The sequence below is a fragment of the Oryctolagus cuniculus genome, chromosome 8, assembly GCF_964237555.1.
Source record: "Oryctolagus cuniculus chromosome 8, mOryCun1.1, whole genome shotgun sequence".
Classification (NCBI taxonomy): Eukaryota; Metazoa; Chordata; class Mammalia; order Lagomorpha; family Leporidae; genus Oryctolagus; species Oryctolagus cuniculus.
In genome coordinates this window covers 95398624-95423819 of record NC_091439.1, presented here as the reverse complement: position 1 = coordinate 95423819, position 25196 = coordinate 95398624, and the positions used below count along the sequence as shown (strand labels likewise).

Sequence of the window (25196 nt, the reverse complement as noted above, 5' to 3'; positions counted from 1 at the left end):
TTCAAGTAAATATGTTTTTTAAAGTGTTACTTTAAAAAAAAGAGAGAGAATGATTTATCTACAATGGCAGACAAATGTAATCAACCTTCTTCAATACCTAATTCAGACAAAATGGAGATTGCTCCTTATCCGTATGGATCATACATTTAAAAGAAAAATTGGATTGTAAAAATACTCAAAACAAATAAATTCTCTAAGAGGTGGCTCATTTTACGCTGTAGATTAAACACCATAAGACATCTGCTTGTTCCCCATAAGGCCAGCACTGTTTACTACCAAGTCCATCTAAGAAACATATTCTGGTGTGGCTCCCAGTCTCAGCTGTCCCTAGATGCTTCAGACGCACTATTCAAGTATCCATTCTGGGTTATCTGTAACATACAATATCATTTGCTTCTTTGTGCTAATTATCTACCATACTATGAAGCCAGGAATTTTTTCTCACTCAGTTTTTACATCCCAAGTATCCCAAGCACCTTGTCAAGTTCTGAATAAATAGGTGACTCAAACAATGAATAAACAAGTCAGGATAGAGTATATTTTCATATAGTAGGATTCTGAGTTGGCAATAAAGTACGTTAGTCATCCTGGGTAAAGACAAAGGCAATGGAATTAAAGTGACTTTTGGTGCTGGTTCTCAGCCCATAAAATGTGTCAGAGTAAATGTGAAGCACTAGAAATGTGATGAAATTGATATAATACAGTCATGAAGAAAAAACTTTCTAAAGAGAACTTTAACGTGGAAAACCATAAAGTCTTCTGAAAACTAACATGAAAACCCTGAAACACACAATTTTCTTCTAACCTGGAATAATTCTCCAGTCATATGGCTAAAAATAAGTTTTAATATCAAGATTATTATTTTATCATTTGAAACACATAGTATGACTTCTTCTTTGTAAAAAGCAAAGTCATAATCAACAACAAAAGTCCTTTATTTATTATTTTCCATTTTCTTGAAAGACAGAGAGACAGATACCCATGACAGCTAGGGCTAGGCCAAGTGTAAACCAAGAACATAGAACTCAATCGAGATCTACTTGTGGGGTACAGAGACCCAAGTACTTGAACTGACCCAAGTATTTGAACTTATCAGCTGCTGCTTCCCAAGGGTGCACATTGGCATGAAGCTGGAATTGACAAGAAAGCTGGAACTTGAACCCAGGCACCCTGAAATGGGAAGTTGGAATCTCAAGCAATAACTCAATGGCTGATTAAACACCTGTTTCAGAAACAATTTTTTAAAAAAACTTTCTCTCTATATTTATCTTTTCCTTAGCATGCATTTTTCTACACAGTGCACTTCTAACTTCTTCTATTGGAGAGAGAGATTTTCATTTTTCCCATTTATTTACTTAAGAATTAGAAAATGAGAGGTATGGTTAATTTAAAATTTTTTAAAAACTATAATTCTTGAATAGTTATGTATTTTAATTAAACTGTAATAAATAAATAAATATTGTCACAAGTAGTATGTTTAAGACAAAGAAAACAAAAATTTACCTGATATAGCTAAAATATCACTAAAATTTATAGACAGTTAAAACTCCTTCTTAGAAACAGAGCACATATAACATAAATTACTTCACAAAATAAGTAGTCAGGATATATAGTTGAGTAAAATTTTCATTTTAAAAGGTGAAATAACAGCCTACTTTATGAAATCTGGAAAGTTTTGATGATCCTATATTGTTCCCAGGATTTCCTTTATAGAAATCACATTTTTCAAAGAATGATTTTATTAAATATTAGACTTCTCAATGTACAACATAAGATAATTTTCCCATAACCTTGAAACTTAAAACTTTTGTATTTTGATTTTATTAATGCCAATCTGCTTCCTGTACAATCTATCATAGTATGAATCACTCCCTTGTTGAAAACTCTCCTCAGAATTTCCTGGGAGAGGAACTGAATAGAAAATTAATTTCCTATTTGAGAGAATTCTTAGAATTTAAATAAACCTATTGGTTGATCTGAAACCACAAAATTAGCATTTTACTGATCACTGGGTTTAAATACTTGTGAAGCAAAGAGATCGACCATCGCCTAGATCATCAACCCAACTTGCCTCTTTTCAGTCGAGTTTAAGGTATTGGTGATCAAATCATACGATTTCACACTGTCTAATGTCTTTCTTCTGCTTTTTATTAAGATGTATTTGTAACTTTTCTATGTTTGAAAATGTTGATACCTTTTTAAGATATACTGGTAGCTTTAAAATGCATTTTCAAAATTTTAATACTATCTCAGAGCTTTAGGTAAGAAATGTATATGGCATTATAAAGACCAAATCATTTTTGCTTAATGTGTAACTATATCTCATACACTTATCACTTATCTTTCAATAGAAACTTAGAATAAGGTAATTTGAATTCTTTTAGCCCAATTCTATGAAATTATTTGTGAAAAATAATTTACTATCTTTGCAATTGCTATAGCAAGGCTTGTTTTGGTAGAATATTTCAAGACTCAGTTTTATTCCATATTTGTGGCTATTAAAATTAATTTTATACCATGTAAATTAAAAAACAACAGTTATCTATAGATAAATACTTTTATAAAGGTGATTAAATTTATATATTTGAAAGGACAAAAATGTGGATAAACAGTAAGTTAATTTTGGATTTAGAACAGGCTTTCTTTACTTTTGCTCTTAGGATCTACATAAACTGAAGCAATACACTATTAGTTTGCTGACAAATTAAAAATGTAGCCTAATGTTTTTTTGATTTCCCTGAAAATCATTTTCATGGTACATGTAAATGTCAGTATTTCTGAGTTCTTCCAATTTGATGGAACTGCAGTCATCAAATATGATATGATATATGAATATTATGCCTCTTTACATTTCATCCATCTTCATATATTCATGCTGTAAATATTTCAATGCTGCAAAAACATGATGTCTGGATTCCTTTAAAAAATAACTGATGGAGGTTAATAGCTCCCACATAATGCAATTACAACATTTTTCATGAAGCCTTGTCAAATACAGTAGTTCTCAAATAGATTTAAAAGAACACATTTTCAAAAATACTCGTGAAAAAATTAAAGGTCAATTCTCAGTGGATTTGGTTTCTTACTCTTTTTGACAAATTTGATAGTGTAACTGAAAAAAAAAATTGTAGTTAAATATTAGTATTTCTCTTTTCTACTAGCAAAGCCAGTCACCACAACAGAGATAAATGTCTTATGTTAGACTATTAGTGAATAAAACTGAAGTAAGAACTTGGTATTTCTAAATAATGTAAGAAATAAGAAAGATAACTAAAGTGGTAATCATATTAAGTAGCAAAATTAAAACTCTTAAGTTTGCAAAAATATTGCTACTCAAATGAACCTGTTATCAAAATTTGTTCCTTGTTGAAAAGTAAGGGTTTTTTAAATTATTATTTCTTCACTTTTTTGATATGACTATCTACCTATATGCAGACAAACACACACACATATAAAGATATGAGAGAGAGGGAGAATTTTCCACCTATTGATTCATTCTCCAAATGTCTACAATAGCCCAGTTGGGTCAAATTAAAGCCAGGAGCTGATAACTCAGTCCAGGTCTCCCAAGTGGGTAGCAAAACCCAAGTTATTGAGCCACCTCTTGTTGCCTTCACAGGTAGGAAGCTGGATCAGAAGCAGAGTAGCTGGGTCTTAAACCAGGCACTCCAATATGGGATAAAGGTGTCCCAAGTTGTGACTTATTATCGCTCTACAACACAGGAGCCCCAGAATGTTCTTTCATTAAAAAAAGGTGGGGGGGGGGTTATTGTAATGAAAACTAAAGGATGTTTTGTCCTCTTACTTAGGCTTGGACCACCATGAAGCTTCTCATCCTCACTTGCCTTGTGGCTACTGCTCTTGCCAGGCATGTAAGTACCATAGGGAATCTAGAAGATTCCAGACTCTTCTAAGTGACATCTGATACCTCATCAGACACAGTGTACTGGGAATACAATCTGAAAACTTTCATGTCATAATGCTTCCCGTTTTCAGCACTATTTGGCCCATTGAAACCCTTAGCTTCAAGGAAAATGTTTGACCTGAAATACAAGAATTACTCACACATACACACACACACACACACACATAAATTTAAAAGTAAGCAAAAAAACAAGAAATGAGATATTGCACAATTAATAGCATCTTGGGTCCACTAGAAATTGTGCATATTTCTAGGCACTTAATAGGAATCAATATTTATTTACCAAGTGTAACCACAAAATCACATGCTCTAGAAAGTATACTAGAAAGTCAAATCCTCATTTGAGATGGCTTGTGTCCGTCGACTTATTTTCTCCCAAGAGGTAGGAAACTCTTAATCCAAAGAAAACTGTTTATTTATGTCACTACTTCATTAATTTTAATTGCAATATCCACAAAGTTCAGGCTGAGACACAGTTTATGTAATCTAATTGATGATAAAAATAAAACCCAAAAATATTTAATTGGGAGCATTCATATATCGCTCCCAAATTTTTGTAATGGTTTATCCTTTACTCTGTTCTTTTTTTTCATTTATTTCTCTTTGTTAGGATTTCTAAAATGCCATATTTTTCTTTTATTTTACTTTGCCATTTTATTTATTGTTTGTATGGAAGTTATGTATTGAAATTTAGCCATGATCTGTTTTATTTTATTTTATTTTTTAAAAGATTTATTTGCTTATTTGAAAGGTAGAGTTACAGAGAGAGAGAAAGAGAGATAAAGGGATCTTCCATCCACTGGTTCACACACCAAAAGGTCAAGGCTGGGCCAGGCTGAAACCAGGAGCTTCATCCAGGTCTCCCACATGAGTAGCAGGGTCCCAAGCATCCAGGCCTCCTTCCAGTGCCTTCCCAGGTGCAATAGCAGGGAGCAGCCAGGATCTGAAACAGCACTCATGCGGAATGCTGTCATTGTATGTGACAACTTAACCCACTATGCCACAATGCTGGCTCTTTATTCTGTTTTTTTATTTGTTTGTTTGTTTATTTTTTAATTATATTTAGAACTGTCATATATAGTTCAAAGTGTTAGACTTCTCCTTTATTAATCACGGAGACTTAAAAAATCATCTGGATTAACTCAAGCCAACTGAAAGTTTTTTTCTTTTCAGAAACATTTTATATATAATGTTTTCAATTATCTGGCACATTCTGAAGAAAGGAAATTAACCTATTTTGGTTTGATATTTGTCGGTAAAATATTGCCCTTCATTTTTACCACTTGATTCTCCCAAGAAACTTGGCCTTTGACAAATTTTGCTGCTAAAATACATGCCTTTCTTAAATAGCAATGGGAAAGTTCATATTATACATGTTTTATAACATTGTTATTTTAATTGCTTTTGTTTTTTGTTTTTTTTGTTTTACAATTCTTGCATTGCTTTTCACAGAAATTTCATTTAGGACACCTGAAACTCACTCAGGTAACTATTTTGTTCTTTGTTTCAAGAATTTACTCTAAGTGTGGTTCTTAAGTGTTGATGTATTGATAGCAGCTAAATCTAAACCGGCTCTTGCCTTGTTTATGAAGCAGCCTTTGATGCTTTTTCTGTGATATCATTTCTTCAGTTCAAGTAACTGTGGATATCATCTGCTCTCAAAAAACTTTTTAAAAAAGAAGAGGGCCCAAGGATTTGTATGAACTTAATGTTTTAAAAATCTTGTTATTATTCATGAGAAATGATTAAACAGAATAATGTTATTACAGTTTTTTTTAAAGTGTTCTTGCTTCTTCCTATGTCTTTTACATGAGCTCAAGCATTTGCTTCATAATATGGCCTCATTTTATAGACTTACTTTTAAATCAATTACTGCTACTACATCCATTTCAAAGAGTCAACCCTTCACTCTGTCCAGAAACTGAACTAATGGTTTTTTTTTTTTTTTTTTAATTATGATTCTTTGCAGGAGCAGCCTGAGAGCAGTGAGGTAAGCTCCTTCCGGAGAGTCGGTCTTTCCTCTTTCTTGTACCTGTTTTCCCTTTCAGTTAGTTATAAATGTTGAGTGCTTTCTGTATTCCACTTTTGGTTACCTTCAAAAGTAATCAGCAAGTACCTAGATCATTCTCTCGATGATATTTTGATGAAATTGAGATTCAGTTTCTTCTTTAGGCATTTTAGTAAATATAGACTCACTTGATCTCTTGACCCAGCAGAGAAGCAACCATTAAAGGTATTTCCAGGAGATTTTAATATTCAATAATAAAAAGAAAACGGCTTGGTTTTTTTTCTTCCATCAATATAAAAAAAAAAAAAAAACCTGTGGCTTGTCAAATTAAGTGGAATACCTGTGTTCAAGTGGAAAGAAAGTTGCCATTTTCGGCCTGTTTTTCAGTTTTTATAATTCACAATTTTATTTCAGCAGGAAATCTTAAAAGAAAGAAAGCTCCTCAGGTTTGTCCAGGTGAGTGTTACTTATTTATTCCTAAAGGATGCATGTATTTTTCTTGGAAAACTAATTTAATTTCTGTCTATAAAAATGCTTCATTGCATGACTTAATGTACACTTCCCATCATTAAAGACATACTTTAAATTTAATTTGTATTTAAATGGCAACTTCTTTCCAAAACACTGTGCTTTCTTTTCATGAACTATGCGTAATTTTGCAGTTCAGTGTTCACTATGATGGAGTGTTTCTTAAATCTAAATAATTGCCCACCTGTGTTATATTGTCCAATAATTTTGTAACCTGAATATTGAAATAATTATCAAGAGCTAATTAAAGGCCACTATTTAAAAGATTTGATAACCCAACTCTGAATAGATTTTAAGACACTTTTTTCTTTCCTTTTTTTGTAGACAGTACCACTAGAATTAAGAGAGGTAAGAATGACTGAACAGCACCATGCTTAAAACGGTGAATGACAAAGATTGACAAAGTTGAGTGTGATAAATTTAAAAATATTTTAAATTACACCTTTACATACCAGGATCTTATATAACGAAGGCATAACAAAAAAAGACTTAAAGTTAGAAATGATATAATCGGAAAGTCAGTATATTCATCAGAAATAGATTTATTTTTTAATTTACAACAGCATAATGATCATTTTCTTATGTCATTTTCACTCAAAAATGTTTATCTCTTCTTTTCCATCTTCAGGAATATGTCAATGAACTGAACAGGGTAAGAATCATCAAATAAATCTAAAATATTTTAAATTTTTCAATTTAAAATATATTTTATAAGCTCTGCTTTATTGATTTAGCAGAGAGAACTTCTGAGAGAAAAAGAGAATGAGGAAATCAAGGTACCAAAGTTTTTCTTTTCTTTGTTTCCCTTTCTAAAAAATTAGTTATTGATTTGAGATGCAGGGAGTAATGGGGGTGGTGGGAGAACTACCAGGAGCAGGTTCACTCCTCAAGTACCTGCAATGACCAGTGTTGGGCTGGAGAGAAAGCCAGGAGCCAGGAACACAACCCAGGTCTCTTACATGGGTGTCAGGGCCCCAGCTACTTAGTCCATCACCTGCTGCCTCCCGAAGTCTACATTTGCAGAAACAGGAGTTGGGAATCCAATTCAGGAACTCCAACGTGGGATGTGAATACCTTGGCCACTAGGCTAAATGCCTGCTCACCAAAGTCTTCTTAGCAAATTTTGACCAAAAAAGTCCTTCTAACAAGAAAAAAAATTTTATTTAGAAACTTTTTTCTATAGCATTTACTTGTTCCTTGAACTTTTCACACATTACTCATGTATTCAAAATGACTAATGAATTTTACTCTGAATTCTGCTACTGATCTTTTTGACTTAATTGAGTAGCTATGATGGGACAAGGCATTAATTAGTATAGATGAATAAATGAACAAATAAATAAATGCAATTATGAACTGGCTTTTTGTTTGCATTTAACCAAGATTGAAAGAATGCTTTATCAAGGGTGTTACCTAAAGTAATATATCTTAGTCAAAAATGTTTTACATAGTCACTCTTGATTATTCTTTTTAAAATAATGAATAAAAACAGAAGTATACAAAGAGAGAAAGAGAGCACACTCCCATTACTGGCTCATTCCTCAAATTCCCACAATGGCTAGGGCTGTGCCAAGTTGGAAGCAGGAGCAGAACCAGAACTTGAAACCATCCACCTCAACTCATGTGAGCCTGATAAACAGCATCATAATCACTAAGAAGTCTTGATCTGAACTATGTAGTAATTTTTAAGTAGATTTAGTGCTACACAGGTACTCAAAATTTCTAAGATGAAATATGTATTTTCATATCTGTCTTTCAAACCTGACTGATTGCCTTTTCTTGGCAGGGAACTAGAAATGAAGTAACTGAGGTAAGACCCCTCATTTTAAAATTATTGAGTCAGGTATTAGGAAAAGGAACAAATAAAAATATTTCCTTTAATCACCCTACTCCAAATAATTCTTTTAAGTTAAAAGTAAAGCAAGCCGGCGCCGCGGCTCACTAGGCTAATCCTCCGCCTAGCGGCGCCGGCACACCAGGTTCTAGTCCCGGTTGGGGCGCCGGATTCTGTCCCGGTTGCCCCTCTTCCAGGCCAGCCCTCTGCTGCGGCCAGGGAGTGCAGTGGAGGATGGCCCAAGTGCTTGGGCCCTGCACCCCATGGGAGACCAGGATAAGTACCTGGCTCCTGGCTCCTGCCATCGGATCAGCGCGGTGCGCCGGCCGCGGCGGCCATTGGAGGGTGAACCAACGGCAAAGGAAGACCTTTCTCTCTGTCTCTCTCTCTCTCTCTCTCACTGTCCACTCTGCCTGTCAAAAAAAATAAATAAATAAAAATAAATAAAAAAAAGTAAAGCATATACCTCTAAATCAAAAGAACAAAAGATGTTCAATATCATGTGTTGGCCAGAATTACCTGTATAATGAAACCAACTCTAATATTCTGAACTCGAACTCTGAGAATAATGTCAGCACTCTTCATATTGCCGTAGTCATGAAAACTGAGCACAACATACTAGATGGAAAAAAACTGCTTAAGTATGTATACACCACAAAGAATGCTCTCCTTTGGCATACTCCTATTTATCTCATGATCTTTAACTATATGCTTCTGTTTAATGTCCAGAGCTGGTTTTTTTTAAATTAGTATATTTATTTGAAAGGCAGAATTATGCAGAGAGAGGGAGACGCACACACACACACACACACACACAGAGAGAGAGAGAGAGAGAGAGAGAGAGAGAGAATCTTCCTTCTAGTTCACTCCCCAAATGGCCACAAAGCCCAGATCTGGGCCTATCCAAAGCTAGGTGCCAGGAGCTTCTTCCAGGTCTCCCACATAGGTGCAGGGGCCCAAACACTTGGGCCATCCTCTGCTGCTTTCTCAGGCCACCAGCAGACAGCTGGATTGGAAGTGGAGCAGTTGGGTCTCCGATATGGGATGGCGGCACTGCAGCTGGAGGTTTAACCTACTATGCCACAGCACTGGCCCCAGAGCTAAGATTTTTAAGCAAGAATTTATGCTGTTTAAAGAAATATGCAAATTTTTATGATGATTTACCACAATACAAGAGTCCAACATGTTTTCTATTAAACTTTAAATGTAGTTTAAGAAGGGAAATCTTTCAGTTAGCTCAGGACAAAGGCAGACTTTTTGCTTTCTTTATTATTTGAGGATTGCTTCACTTTTCTGTTTTCTTTGGCATTTATTCTATTTAGTGATAATTTGCATTTGACATTTATTATAAATAATTAATGTAATTCTTCCCCCCTTCCCATCCCACAAGGAACATGTTTTGGCAGACCGTGAGGTAAGATACTTCATTCTAATGAAGTTAATTATCAATGGGCCACGTTACTCTGAACACACAGCCAGAGAGAATAGTCAGTTAAGTATTAGAATTTATCTTTTAAATTATGGACCTTGGAATAAAACTTATATTTGCATGTAAATGTAACTGTACATGATTTTGAAGAAAAGCAAATAGTTCAAAGAGAAGTTATTTTAAAGCATCGCATAACATTATTTCCATCTTGAGATTGCTTACTGTATTTAATGTTATTGGTTGATCCATATGCAAGTAGCTTTGAGGGCAGATGAGAATAAATACTCAACCCAGGGTTCTGAGTGGCCTAGCTCAGTATGACTCTTCCTTTGAAGATTTCTTTTTACCACAAAAATCTACATGAATTTCCCTTCTACTCAATAATAGGGCTGCATTTGTTTTAATAACTAGGCTCCTTGGAAGTTATTAAATTTTGCCTCATGCTAGCATTTTTCAAGTAAAATTGACTCTCCAAGAATATCTGAATCTTTTCTCACCTCTTGTTGCCCAGAATAAGCAACCCACCAGGATGACATGGATCTAGTTTTCTTCAATATTCCAAAAATCCTGATATGTCAATAATCCTAATTTTCTTTCTTTTAACAGACAGAAGCTAGCATCAGCTCATCAAGTGAGGTAAATCATGTTCATGTTAATTCAGTGACCCAATTAAATTTTATGGAAATTCTTACTATAAGGGCTATATATCCTGTAAAGCCACCTTGCATCCAGCCCTATGTATGTGGCATTATTCTAATTTTAGTGTGTGTTTGTCAATCCAAAGGAAGAAAGATTATAGAATTATATCTAGGCAAACAATCTTATCTAGTCATTTGTAGTGCCTCAAATATTTTTTGAACTTATTCTGTCTGTCTCAGATTTTGGTAAAATTCAATTTTTTTTCTTTTTTTTAACTTTTATTTAATGAATATAAATTTCCAAAGTACAGCTTATGGATTACAATGGCTCCCCCCCATAACGTCCCTCCCACCCGCAACCCTCCCCTTTCCCACTCCCTCTCCCCTTCCATTCATATCAAGATTCATTTTCAATTCTCTTTATATACAGAAGATCAGTTTAGCATATATTAAGTAAAGATTTCAACAGTTTGCTCCCACACAGAAACATAAAGTGAAAAATACTGTTTGAGTACTAGTTATAGCATTAAATCTCAATGTACAGCACACTAAGGACAAAGATCCTACACGAGGAGTAAGTGCACAGTGACTCCTGTTGTTGATTTAACAAATTGACACTCTTGTTTATGGCATCAGTAATCACCCTAGGCTCTTGTCATGAGCTGCCAAGGCAAAATTGCCAAAAATGATTTATATCTAAAGGAATGATCCAATCAAAGCAAAAGTTGATCAATTCTAAGTTAATCAGAGACTGGAATCCCCTAAATTCTGTTCATCTTTTGCTCTCCTTCATAGACTAAAAAGAGATCAGACAGAGAGGGTGATGTGGTTACCCCTTTGAATTTGGGAGATCTCCATCCAATTTAATTATATGGAGATTCTGAGCTATGTGCTTGTGAAAACAGTGAGAAGAGGGAAGGAAGCACCAAGTTATTAATTGTGTTTTAGTTACACAACAAATTATGGCTAAAATAAATTTGTCATTATTTAGTAATAATATCTGGTTGATTACTATTCTTACTTAAATGTGAAATTAATGTCATAATATTAAAACTAGATGTTTGTGTGCTTTTTTTAAGGAAATTGTTCCCAGCAGCACCAAGGTGAGGCATATTTGCTAATTTTAAAATTTATTAATATTGTCCAGAATAAGTTAAGATTTACTTAAATGATTTTTGTGTGCATTTTTTTAGCAGAAGTACGTGCCAAGGGAAGACCTGGCTTACCAACCTTACGTGGTAATGTTTCATTAATGCTTGACAAAGGCAAATGTACCAATTAGTCAAAATGTTGTACTGATCAATAACTCCTCTTTCTCAGCATCTGGTACATTTTAACCCCTTGTACTTAATCTTTACAAGCCTAGGGGTTTACTCACTCCCCTCTAAAAACAAACACACTTTATCGCAGCATGTAATCTATACCTTTTCTTCTTTTGAAACAAATATTTATAAGTCATGGTTTCACATACATTATTTGTATTTTGTAGTTATGCTATGAATCTAAGCAGCATATTTTGTAAGTGGCAAGCTACCAATTTGATCAGACTTGAGTTTGACCTAAAGCTCTACTTTTTACCAGAATGTAATGTTAGATGGTTTACTTAACCACTGTAAATCTATAACATAATTTTTTTAAAAATTTTTTTTCTTTGAGAGCCCCCAAATTGCTGCAATGGGCAGGGTAGGCCAGGCTGAAGTCTGGATCTGGAACTCCATCTGGTCTCCACTGTGGGTACAGAGACCCAAGCACTGTAGCCATTTTCTGCTGTTTTCTGTGATGCTTTAGCAGGGAGCTGGAACAGAAGTGGAGCATCCAGGAAGTGAATCAGTGTCCATACAAGATGTTAGCATTGCAGATAGAAGCTGAACCTAATGTACTTCAGTTCCAGCCCCCTATAGCATAAAATTTAATGTGGCAGTGACAGTAATAAATATTAAAGATATAAATCAATTTAATATGCTCAATTGCACACAATAAAATCTAAATGTATGTCAGTAGTATTAAAAACTTCATTTTTCCTAGTTCATCTAAGATTCAGATTTAATTTTATTAAAACAATTTTTAATAATTCTGACCTTAGACATACTGTAAGTATACTGAATTAATGTTTATATTTGCAGCTGTTTCTATTGTAATGTATTTTAAGCTAAAATTAAGTTTAAAATAGTTTTTCTAATGTTTTAAAAGGGAACAAGTGAATTAGTCCCAATTATTGGTAAATAGAATTAGCATTTTAGTAAAATGAATAATATCATAGTCTTTATCCCTGGGAAGGTGCTTTGTAGGATTCTTGATCCATTTCCTGTAATGATGAAGCTTTACTTAATGATATCCTATAATAAGTTAAATTTTAAATTAGATCCATTTCTAAATATGTTCTAACTTTTCTCTCGTTCTTGCCCTGTTAGTGATAACTGAATTGTCGCTCTGATTTTCTACATATTTACAGGCAAAGCTCATTCTTTCTGCTTATGTCTGGAGTGAAGTTGTGTTATCACATTCATTATTAACCAGGGAGAAATTGACTTGGACAGTATTTGACACAAAATCCTCTTCTAGCCTCCCTGATGATGCATTTTATTCAGGAATTTATCATTGTGTTTATTACTTCAAATTGGAAAATAAAAGTGTTTTGCTCTTTTTGTAATTCTGGCATGGACTATAGCTTATTCTAAATTTCAGAGATGAGTACATTCTCTTGGTACATTATGATATGAGTGTGTTTTTCCAGAAGATGTTTAAGCAACTAGAATATTTTTCTTTTAAGCAGCAGCAGCTTCTCAGAATGAAAGAACGCTACCAAATCCAGGAGGTAATATTTTGCTTAACATTTGCAAGATAATATTGCTTAAGTTTAAATATGTTTACTTTTCTATAGCCATCTACTTTTGAAAAGATTTACTTCTTTTCAAGCTTTTCTCACTCCTAACTTCCTGAGCTAATTTACATTAATTGATATCAGCAATGAGAACTGCTTGTCATTATTCTGTGGAATGAGAGGTGTTCTATGTCTGACTCAGGCTTATGTATCACATTTAGTATCACAAGCATGCAAGTATTAACCTCCCTAATTGCCTTAATTTCTTTCTTAGCATGTTTATAGCCTTATGTTCATAAATTTGACTCTCAGATTCAGTTTATATTTAGGAATCTGAAAACTAGCTATAATTATGCTCTGCTAAGCAAGGTGTATTTGAGATTTATGAGTAAACACACTTTTCTTTTGAAGAACCATCTGGAGAGAATGAGTGTTTCTATCAAGATACTCTAATCTTGTCTTTATGTAAAATGAGTTTATTAGTAATACATAGCAGATAATAATCCCCCCCCAACACACACACTTACAGTTGATTCCACAGTGTTCCTGGGTCTTCTGACTTTTTTTTTTTTTTTGAAGTATTATCCACTGCCATGTTTTGCCATAGTAATTCTGATTCCTGAGAGTAGCTAGACTAATTCCAGCCCTCCAACCACTATTCATCATTTAGTGAATTTTACACAGAAGATGAAGATGCTCCATATATCTCAGAAAATAATATTTCTGCATTACCAAAATGTAAATGCCAGAATTGGTGTCAGTTTCCGAATCCCTAACACATAAAAGTATTTGGACTAGGTTGTGTAGAGCAGTCATAAAGGTAATTCCAACTCTTTTTCTTTCCAGAGAGAGCCTATGAGAGTGGTGAATCAGGTAAATCAGTGTGCGTGTGTGCTTGCTCATTTGTGTGTGTGTCTCAACACTGCCCCCAATACTGTCTCTGAGCAGGCACTGTTTTTATTTTGTTTTTGAGAAACTGTTGTCCTAGTGCCTTACAAACTAATGCGATTCTGGTATTAATTAGCTGTTGATTGGTATTACACTCTGCGGTGCTAGTTCTAGCATTGCTGTAGAAGATCAAGTCTAAGTTGACAAAGAAAAATACAAAATTATCCTATGGTTATCCATAAGGGACAATCAAGATAGCTTCAGGACACTGTTAAGTAGTAAAAGTCCTGACTAACCATTCATGTTCCCTAACTCTGACCCTTTTATATTCTATGACCATATTCCTGTGTGGTGGAAACAACTTGTTTTCTAAGTCAAGGAATGACCTTTTTTTAAGATTTATTTATTTGAAAGACAAGATGATAAGAGAGAAAGGGTTAGATACAGAGAGGGATCTTCCATCCACTGGTTTATTTCCCAAATACCTACAACAACCAGAGTTAAAGCAGACCAAAACCTGCAGCCAGGAACTCCATCCAGATCTCCCAGGTGGGTGACAGGAAACCACGTCCTTGGACCATGATTCACTGGTAGCCAGGGTTCAAGCCAGGCACTCTGATACCAGATGCAGGCATTTCAAGCAACAGCTAACCCTGAACACCCACCCTAAAAAGGACACCTCCAATAATGTGACCTGGACTGCATATTCTCTTTGACTTCTGATTTCCCATTTGTGGAAAATTTGATGTGTCTTTACATTTATTCCCTTCCTCAAAACTCCCATATCTCAGTGTTTATAGTTCTTTTGTATGGTGTTATTTAATGAGAGGCTTCAGTGGCAATAATTTAGTCTACTATAGTGTTCAAATGGATATAAATCACAAAACTGCTTTTTAAAATTCTGTCTCTCTCTCTCTCTCTCTCTCTCAAGGAACTGGCTCAGCTCTATCTTCAGGTAAACTGCCTTTATTTTATTTATTTTTAATATAGTACTTTAATAAGTAATAGGAAAATCTCAGAAATCAAATCTGTTTTAATTTTTACATGGGTATCCACAGTAAAACACTTTCCATTTGTTTCTTAATTCCAGTGAAGAACATTTATCTTCCATCTAAACAATTAGAGAATTATGTGCAATTGTTTCTATGTTTTAATATAGAATCATAGAAATGACTAAGTGAAATGTCATGATAGAGCAGTTATAAAATTTCAGAAAGAAAAATGTTTTGATTCCAAAACTCTAGTGTTTGCAAGGGCTAGGTAGGAGTTGTAGAATTATTTTCTTTCTCTTCCTGGCATCTCTCAAATTCACATGTATTGATTTGGCATATGGAACCTTTCCTTTGACTTTGATGTCTTCAAGAAAAATTATAGATATAAATGGCAAAAATAATTTTTATAGTCTAATACCCACAAGTTTATAAATTAAGTAGTAATGGAACTCATGCCAGTACTTTCTGCTGGGCTCTGGCAACTGAATCAATGTGAGTAATGCAAGTACTGAACTCAGTACTTAGTAGTGACCTTTAAAAGTGACCTATGTGTTCTCCTTCGGGCACTTCAAAAAGTTTCCCTCTGAATGTTTTTTCACTGTGTTTCACCAAAGAAAGGGTTTGATGTCTTTCTGTTCTTGCATGGACTGATCCTTTTTGTGATGCTAACATGCATTTCAGAACTGAGTGAAGTGATAAGATTTTTCAGAGGTTCACAGCAAGACTGCTCATGCAGTGTTGCTTTTCAATCATCTTTTCCTCTAGCCTTTCGAACAACCCTACCAGCTTGATGCCTATCTCCCTGCTCCTTGGTACTATACTCCGGAAGTGATGCAGTATGTTCTTTCCCCACTGTTCTATGACCTCGTTACACCCAGTGCCTTTGAGAGTGCTGAAAAAACTGTTATTCCAGAGTGGTTGGTAAGTACATTTAAATTACTAAACATTTGTGTTCTACCAAAGGAAATAAGAGACAGTTGCTTAGACCACATCTGATGAGAACAAATTTAGAATAATTGAAAAATCAATGCCTACAGTAGAGTAGAGGAATTTTCTGAAATGCAAAATTGTTAATATTTTCTGGCATCTGTGGCTAACAGTAACATATTCCTTAGTAATAGGTGGAGCCATGTTATCTATTTTATAAGGGAAGTTTATTCTAACAAGGATAGGACAATTTTCTCCAAATTAAAAGTAGAATTCTAATATGTAAATCAACTTATTCTCCTGTACTTTTACTAATCTTTAAATACCTTCCTTTTTTACATGTATGAGAAATATAAAAATGTTTGCATAGGAAACAAAGCATAAATATAGTCATCTCATAATCTTCAATTCAACTTTTGACCTTTTTGCTTAGGTGAAATGATATAGTATTATTTATTTATTATAACCAAAAGTTATATGGAGTCAAGTGTGATAAAATATACCCATCTGGGAGTATATAGACACTGAATAAGTAGAAGTCATTTTATTGATTTAGTAAACTATTATAGCATTATCTTCACTGCATAATTTCTACAATTTTTGTTCTTTCAGAAGAATTAAGTCAATTCTCAGGAACTCCACAATTATGACCATTGGTAAGTTTGGAAATTCTTTGTCCAACCATTGATTCTGATTCCATTTGCAAATTATTTCCATAATCATGATACATTTAAATAACAACTTTAAATGAACTAATTTTAGCTAAAAGAATTTATAATATTATAAACCCCAATATAAGTATGTGGTAGATGTTATTAATTTCTCATAAAGATGTGTCTTTGGAACACTAGTAAACCTAATAGTGGGATCCTATTCTTTATGATCAATCCAATGGAAGTCTTTAGAAGTAATATAGTTACACTAGTAGAAAAAGGGCTGCAAATGTGATTTAATTGCATCTTCCACTACATTGGAATTTTGAATTGTGTGAACGTGTTTTTCCTTTCCTGTTGTGGAAACTTCCCTTCCAATAGTTCAAACCAAGAAAAACTACAAATAAAACTCCGATCTATGTGGAGGTCATTTCTGATAATTGCCTTTTCACATAATCTTTGATAGACAAAAGGAAAACTTCTTGATAATAAATTTCCTTAATTTTTTTTTTCTGGACAAGCAGAGTTAGACAGTGAGAGAGAGACAGAGAGAAAGGTCTTCCTTCCATTGGTTCACCCCCCAAATGGCCACTACGGCCAGCGCACCACGCTGATCCGAAGCCCAGAGCCAAGTGCTTCTCCTGGTCTCCCATGCGGGTGCAGGGCCCAAGGTCTTGGGCCATCCTCCACTGCCTTCTTGGGCCACAGTAGAGAGCTGAACTGGAAGAGGAACAACCGGGACAGAACCGGCGCCCCAACCAGGACTAGAACCCAGAGTACTGGCGCCACAGGCGGAGGATTAGCCTTATGAGCAGCAGCACCAGTCATCCTTAAATCTTAACAACGAGGAGCAGTAGGCATTCATGTTAGTAATAGTGAAGCACACAGAGCATTGTGAGCTGATCTAATATGAAGAAGAAATGGCCAGCATTGTTAATAAGAATTTTCCTATTCCCAAAATATTTAATTTGACTAACCACATATTTCTATTTCTACTTACAGATGTGACTGAAAATTCAACCTATGAATTTCTCATCTTTGTTTTATAATCTAAAACCACTTTATCCAAAGACTTTGTTATTCTAGGATAGGAAAATCTCATATTGAGGGCAATCTTTCTTTTTGAGCTATCTACTCTTTAACAGACAGCATATCATTACTTTCTTAAGCAAAATGTTCTTAGACAATTTATTATCTAAACTCCAGTTGTATCATGCCAGTATGGAAAGCACCTGGTTAGGGGGTATTAAAGTCTTTAGTAAGTTTCTGTAATGGAAATTTTGTTTAAAAAGTCTTTGGATGGATTTTTCTGTAAGTGCAATCATGTCAAATAATTGTGTGCAGTGACTGAGATTTGTTCTTTCTTCTCAATAAATTACATTTTAAGGCAACTCCATATTCATTTCATTATTCCATTCATCAATATTTACATCATTCTCTATGTGTCTTTATGTAATATTTTATTTTCATCATTTTAATGATATTTTCAATCATTTTAGTCATTTTATGTTTGCTTCTGGCTAGTGCTGACAGATCATAGAATGTATTTTTAAACTGTGTCCAAGATCTTTAATTTAAAGTTAATTGTTTATAGTATATTTCTCATGAGGACATAGTTGTAGCTATATAGAAGAAGACCAATGTAGTTATGGGTGCAATGGGGATTTGAATAACTGAGTTATGCAATTTACTTATGCCACTGGAGAGTCAGATACTGAGCATTAACAGCCCATCTCAGGCACCACACGCTAACCTGGGATCCACAGTGAACTCTTCAGTGTCTGCCAGAATCCAAGTTGAAGCTATTTTCATGAAAATGACATAGTTGCTTTCTCTGGTATCTTCAAAGACACCCAAGTGAGATTTACCTATCAGAGTTTGCTCCAAGTTGCCTACAGCAACCTATTTGCCATAACTTTTTAGTGAACTGTTGGATCTAGACTATTTAGAAAGCCACCAGTATCTTTTACACTGTATTTTACACCCACGAACATATACATCTTCAAACATACATTTTTGCCTTAAAAAAAAGCTGTTTAGCTTTGGGTTTCCTACCTTTTCTTAGTGTTAGGCAATACAAAGGTAAACTGCTTGTTCATAAATCTAAAGGAGGCTTATAGACACACACAGAATATTGGAACTGCAGGGAAGTAAGAGAGGAAGCAGCCGTATGTGTCTCCCAGTTTCTGTCACCATGTCACTTCCCAAGGCATCTAAGGCACTCGAAACATTTTGCTTCCTAAGTCCTATAGGAACAGAGTCATCAATTTAATAGAAACATGATGAACCACAGGATGACAATGCAGTCATATTCCCTGAACACTAAATAATAACACAAGGGGCCAGCGTAGTGGCATAGCAGGTTAAGCTGCCGCCAGCCATATCTGCATCCAGTAGGGGCGCTGTTTCCTGGGCCAGCTGTCCTATTTTTGATCCAGCTTTTTGGTGATCAGCCTGGGAAAGCAGCGGAAGATGGAAATAGTGCTTAGGCCCATGTCATTCACATGAGAGACCCAAAGGAAGCTCCTTACTCTTGGCTTCAGCCTGACTCAGCCACAGCGATTGTGGCTATTTGGGGAGTGAATCATTTGGGAAGATCTCTCTCTCTCCTTCTCTTTCTATATCTCTGCCTTTCAAATAAATAAATGCATCTTTAAAAAATAAGATAAAATGCCACCTGCAATAGGAAATATTACCTTATTCAAATTTGCAATAATCCTTTATTAATTTTCAAGAAGCATTGCAAAAGACAATGAGGAAATAGAATAATACTGTGATATGATTAATCTTCCTTTCTCTTTTAGTCTACAAAATTCACAACTTTCTCAGAAATACAGTATTTTCAATTTAAAAGAGACATGATACCAATTTCCAGTCTGCTCTTGACCTTCTTGCTCCATACATTAAGAGGGCAGCATGTGAATTACATCAGTTCATAAGCTTATCTATCCAAAGTATGTACTCTGAACTAGGAACTTACCATGAATGGTTTAGATTCTCAGTGGGCTTACGAAGAAGCAAAATCTGGTGACCAGTGTTGTAGATAGTGGGATAAAGATGCTGCTTGTGACGGTGGTATCCCATCCCATCACTCCACTTCCAATCCAACTCCCAGCTAATGGCTAGGGAGAAGTAGCAGAAGATGGCCCAAGTGCTTGGGCCCCTGACATCCATGTAGGAGATCTGGGTGATTGTACTGTTTCCAGGTTTTGTCCTTGTGCAGCACCAGCTATTGCAGCTATCTGGAGAGTGAACCAGTGGTTAGAAGATCTCCCTCTCTTACTCTGTAACTTCAATTTTCAAATAAAAAAATCTAAAAAAAAATCAAACTTTGGTGGCAATACCATCTATTACTCAAGATCCCATCCTAAGTAATAGATCATCAAAATATAATCCATTCCAAGGAATTTGTGGTGAGACAGAGCATGAATTCAAGAGTCCATCAGAAGATCAGATTGTACTCTTTCCCCAGGTAAATTCCCAAAAACTCATGGGCAAAGGCAAGTCCCAGGATTAGAAATCTGTTGTTATGACAGGATCATTCTTACACAGTTTTAATTTTCCCTTCATTCAAAGGATATAGAAAATAACTGACTCTAATTTTGAATGGAAACTACTCTCTCTTATGGTGTCTTAAGCCAGAGTTCTGTGTCATCAGTCATGGACACTTTATATTTGAGATAAAAAAAATCACCCTCATTTTATTGCCAATACATTTTTCCTAGAGATATGATGATTAGCCTTAGACAAAGATCACTTTTTGCCAAGCCATTTCTTGTGCAATAATTATATCATCATTATCTCTCTGAAAATTTTAATCACCACATTGCTTGAGATAGACTTTTTGTTACTTTATTTAATTTATTTGAAAGGCAGAGTTACAGAGATAGAGATAAGGAGAAACAGAGAGGGAAAAGAGAAAGAGAGAAAGATCTTCCTTCTGCTGATTCACTTCCCAAATGGCCTTAACAGTTGGGGCTGGATGGGGATGAAACCAGGAGACAGGAGCTCAATCTGTCACCCATGTGGGTTCAAAGGCCCAAACACACCAGGCCTGAGCCATTCTCCACTGCTTTCTCAGGTGAATTAGCCAGGAGCTTCAGAAGTGGAACAACCAGGATGCAAACCAGTGCCCATATGTGATGCTTATCTTGCAGGCAGTGGCTTAACCTGCTACACCACAAATGCATAGTCTAGAAGTTTACCTGTCAGGTTACTTTCAGAAGGTCTCCAATTAGACTCACAGCGGACTTCTCATCAGAAACCCTATAGGCTAGGAGAGAATGGAAAGACATAGCATAAGACTTAAGAGAACAAAACGCAAATGTATCAAGCAAAGTACTCATTTATGAGTGAAATGATGACCTTCCATAACAAACAGAAATGGAAAGAATTTGTCACCATACGACCAGCCTTACAAAAAATGCTTAAGGATGTACTACACACAGAAACACATAAAAAGATGGCCATCATTATGAAAGCATGTGAAGGCAGAAAAGTCCCCCAATAAAAGTACAAAAGAAATACAAAGTAAACAGGAATATTGTTGAAAATGGCAGGGCCAAGTCATTGATTTTAAATAGTCACCTAGAATGTAAATGGCTTAAACTCTCCAGTTAAAAGATACAAACTGACAGAATGGATCAAAAAACAAGACCCCTATATTTGCTGCCTGCAAGAAACATATCTCAACAACCAAGATACAACAAACAGACTGAAAGTGAAAGGAGGAAGAAATATATTCCATGCTAATGGAAAGGCAAAAAGGGCAAGTGTTGCTGTACTTAAATCAGACAAAATAGATTTTGTCACAAAAACTTAAAAGAGGTGAAGAAGTCTACTATGTAATGATTAAGGGATAAATTCAACAGGAATATGTGACTATAATAAATGTATATGTACCCAATTATAGGGCACTTAGCTATTTAAAAGAAATGTTAATGGATCTAAAATGAGACAAGGCTCCAATACAATAATCACAGGGGACTTCAACACACCAGTTTCATCAACTGACAGATAACTAGACCGAAAATCAACAAAGAAACAACAGAGTTAATTGACTCTACAGAGCAAATGGACCTAATTGATATCTACAGAACATTTTACCACAAAATGCAGAATACACATTCTTCTCATCAATGGATGGAACTTGCTCTAGGACAGACCATATGATAGACCATAAAGCAAATCTTGGAAATTCAAAAAAATTGAAATAACCCCATGCACCTTCTCTGAATACAATGGAATGATACTGAAAATCTACAACTCAAGAAACACAGGGAAACTGAACAACATGCTCCTAAATGAACAGTAGATCATAAAAGTAATCAAAAGAGAAAAAAAATTCTGGAAATGATTGAAGATGAAAATACATCACATGAAAAATTATGGCATATAGCAAAAGCAGTGTTAAGAGAGAAGTTTAGAGTAATTGGCATCTACATGAAAAAATTGGAAAGGTACCAAATAAATGAACTATCTCAAGGACCTAGAAAGACAACAAACTGAACTCCAAATTAATAAGAAAAAGGAAATAATTAAAATTAGAGAAGAAATAAACAAAATTGAAACCCAAAAAGAATACAAAAGATCAGGGAAATGAAAAGCTTTTTTAAAAAAATTAACAAAATTTATACACCATTTGCAAACTAACCAAAAAAAAAGAAGACCCAAATCAAAAAAATCAGAGATGTAAAAGATGTAAAAGGAAAAAGGAAATGTAACAACAGATATCACAAAATTAAAAAGAATCATCAAGAATGATTACAAAGACCTATATGCTAACAAATCAGGAAACTAGAAGAAATGGATAGATTCCTAGACTCATACAATGTGCCAAAATTGAATCATGAAGATATAGAAAACCCAAGCAGACCAATAACCAAGACAAAAATTGAATCAGTAATATCAGTAATAAAGACCCACCCAACAAAGAAAAGCCTAGGAATGGACAGCTTCATTGCTAAATTCTACCCAACTTTTAAAGAAGAACTAGTTCCAATTCTTTTAAAGCTATTCAAAACAACTTAAGGGAAGAAATCCTCCCTAGCTCCTTCTATGAAGCCTGCATCACCTTAATTCCGAAACCAGAAAAATACACAAAAGTGGAAAAGAACTATAGATCAATATCCCTAATGAACATAGATGCAAAAATCCTTAACAAAACATTAGCTAATCAAATCCAACAGCACATTAGAAAGATCATCCACCCAGAACTAATGGAATTTATCCCTGGCATGCAAGGATGGCTCAAGATTATAAATCAATCAATGTGATATATCACATCACATGAACAAACTAAAGCACAAAACCAATATGGTTATGTTAATAGATGCAGAGAAAGCATTTGATAAAATACAACATCCTTTCATGGCGAAAACCTTAAGCAAATTTGGTATAGAAGGAACATTCCTCAACAAAATTACAGCAATTCATGACAAACCCATGACCAGCATAATATTTAATGGGGAAAAGCTAGAAGCATTATCCCTAAGACCCAGAACCAGACTAGAATGCCCACTCTCACCAATGCTATTTAATATAGTTCTGGAAGTTTTAGCAAAGAAAAAGGAATCAAAGAGATATAAATTGGAAAGGAGGAAGTCAAACTATCCTTATTTGTAAATGACATGATTCTATACATTAGTGATCTAAAAGACCCCATTGAAAGACTATTGGAACTCATAAAAGACTTTGGTAAAGTGGCAGGATGTAAAATCAGCCCACAAACATCAATACCCTTTGTATTCACAGATATGTAGATAGCCTTTGTAGACTCAGCTATGGCTGAGACAGAATTTATAAGATCAATCCCATTCACAATAGCTGCAAAAAATATTAAATAACTTGGAATAAATTTAACCAAGAACATCAAAGATCTCTATGATTAGAATTACAAAACACTTTAGTGTTTTGTAGAAGAAGAAAGCCTTTAAAAATTAAAAAAAAAAAAAAAACCTTCCATGTTCATGGATTGGAAGGATCAACATCATCAAAATGCCCATACTACTGAAAGCAATCTACAGATTCAATGTAATCCCAATCAAATTACCAAGAACATTCTTCTCAAATCTAAAAAAAAAAAAATCTAAAATTCACATGAAAACCAAAGAGATCCCAAATAGCTAAAGCAATCTTAGATAACAAAAACAAAGCAAGAGGCACCACAGTACCAGATCTGAAGACATATTACAGGGCAGTTATAATCAAAGCAGCCTAATACTAGCACAAAAATAGAGGTGCAGACTAATGGAACAGAATAGAAACTCCAAAAATCAATCCACACATCTAGAATCAACTTGTCTTTGACAACGGAGCTAAAATAAATCCCTGGAAGAAATACAGTCTAGTCAAAGAATGGTGCAGGGGGCTGGCGCCGCGGCTCAATAGGCTAATCCTCCACCTAGCGGTGCGGGCACACTGGGTTCTAGTCCCAGTTGGGGCGCCGGATTCTTTCCCGATTGCCCCTCTTCCAGGCCAGCTCTCTGCTGTGGCCCGGGAAGGCAGTGGAGGATGGCCCAAGTGCTTGGGCCCTGTACCCCATGGGAGACCAGGAGAAGCACCTGGCTCCTGGCTTCGGATCAGCGTGGTGAGCCAGCCGTAGCGTGCCAGCCGTGGTGGCCATTGGACGGTGAACCAATGGCAAAAAGGAAGACCTTTCTCTCTGTCTCTCTCTCTCACTATCCACTCTGCCTGTCAAAAAAAAAAAAAAAAAAAAAAGAATGGTGCAGGGAAAAACTGCATCTCCACATGCAGTAGTCTGAAACTAGATCCCTACCTCACACCTTACACAAAATCAACTCAAAATGGATTAAAGACCTAAAGGTACCATCTGATACAATCAAATTACTAGAAAACATTTGTGAAACTCTTCAAGATATTGGCACAAAGAAAGACGTCTTGGTAAAGATCCAGGAAGCACAGGAAATCAAAGCCAAAAGTGACAAATGAGACTAGATCAAGCTGAGGAGCTTCTGCACTGCAAAAGAAGCACTCAGCAATGTGAAGAGACAATTAGCAGAACGGGAGAAAATATTTGCAAACTACACAACTGATAAAGGGTTAACTTCTAGAATGTATAAAAAGTTTAAGAAATTCAACAATAACAAAGCAAACAGTCCAGTTAAGAAATGGGCAAAGGACTTGAACAGGCATTTTTCAAGAGAGGAAATTCAAATGGCCAACAGACACTTGAGAAAAGGCTCAAGATCACTAGGCATCAGGAAAATGAAAATAAAAACCACAGTGAGGTTTCACCTCATCCTAGTTAGAATGGCTGTCATACAACAAATGCTGGTGAGGATGTGGGGGAAAAACCACCCTAATTTACTGTTGGTGGGAAAATAAACTGATGCAGCCACTGTGGAAGGCAGTATGGAGATACCTCAGAAATATGAATATAGACCTACCATTTGATCCAGTCATCCCTGTCGCTCCCCCTCTTCATGGAGGAACGACACAGGACCCTGTGTTGTTCTTTTGTCTACTCAGCCCTTCCTGGGTTTGCTGCTGGTTCTTCCCGGGTTGGCTACCGTCCCTTCCACCTCCATGGAA

General features: G+C 35.3%; 1 protein-coding gene across 5 annotated transcripts; it reads left to right on the top strand.

The window, feature by feature from the left end:
- The first annotated feature begins 2028 nt into the window (after positions 1-2028).
- Positions 2029-18034, top strand: CSN1S1 (casein alpha s1). 5 transcript variants are annotated; one of them, XM_051819281.2, is made up of 19 exons: positions 2029-2092; positions 3810-3872; positions 5378-5410; positions 5895-5915; positions 6351-6389; positions 6786-6809; positions 7090-7113; positions 7199-7237; positions 8248-8271; positions 9686-9709; positions 10331-10360; positions 11442-11465; positions 11556-11600; positions 13133-13177; positions 14030-14056; positions 15003-15026; positions 15829-15984; positions 16603-16646; positions 17646-18031. In XM_051819281.2, exons 2-18 carry the CDS (start codon positions 3822-3824, stop codon positions 16609-16611), a joined length of 639 nt encoding a protein of 212 aa, XP_051675241.1. In that variant the 5' UTR covers positions 2029-2092; positions 3810-3821; the 3' UTR covers positions 16612-16646; positions 17646-18031.
- The last annotated feature ends 7162 nt before the right edge of the window (positions 18035-25196 follow it).

What these genes read in the sequence shown, in the direction of transcription:
- CSN1S1 (XM_051819278.2), top strand. Translation starts at nt 3,822, where the DNA reads ATGAAGCTTCTCATCCTCACTTGCCTTGTGGCTACTGCTCTTGCCAGG. An exon ending in ATGTCAATGAACTGAACAGG is followed by an intron (nt 7,114 to 7,195) that starts GTAAGAATCATC and finishes TTATTGATTTAG; the next exon opens with CAGAGAGAACTTCTGAGAGA. An exon ending in TTGTTCCCAGCAGCACCAAG is followed by an intron (nt 11,466 to 11,555) that starts GTGAGGCATATT and finishes GCATTTTTTTAG; the next exon opens with CAGAAGTACGTGCCAAGGGA.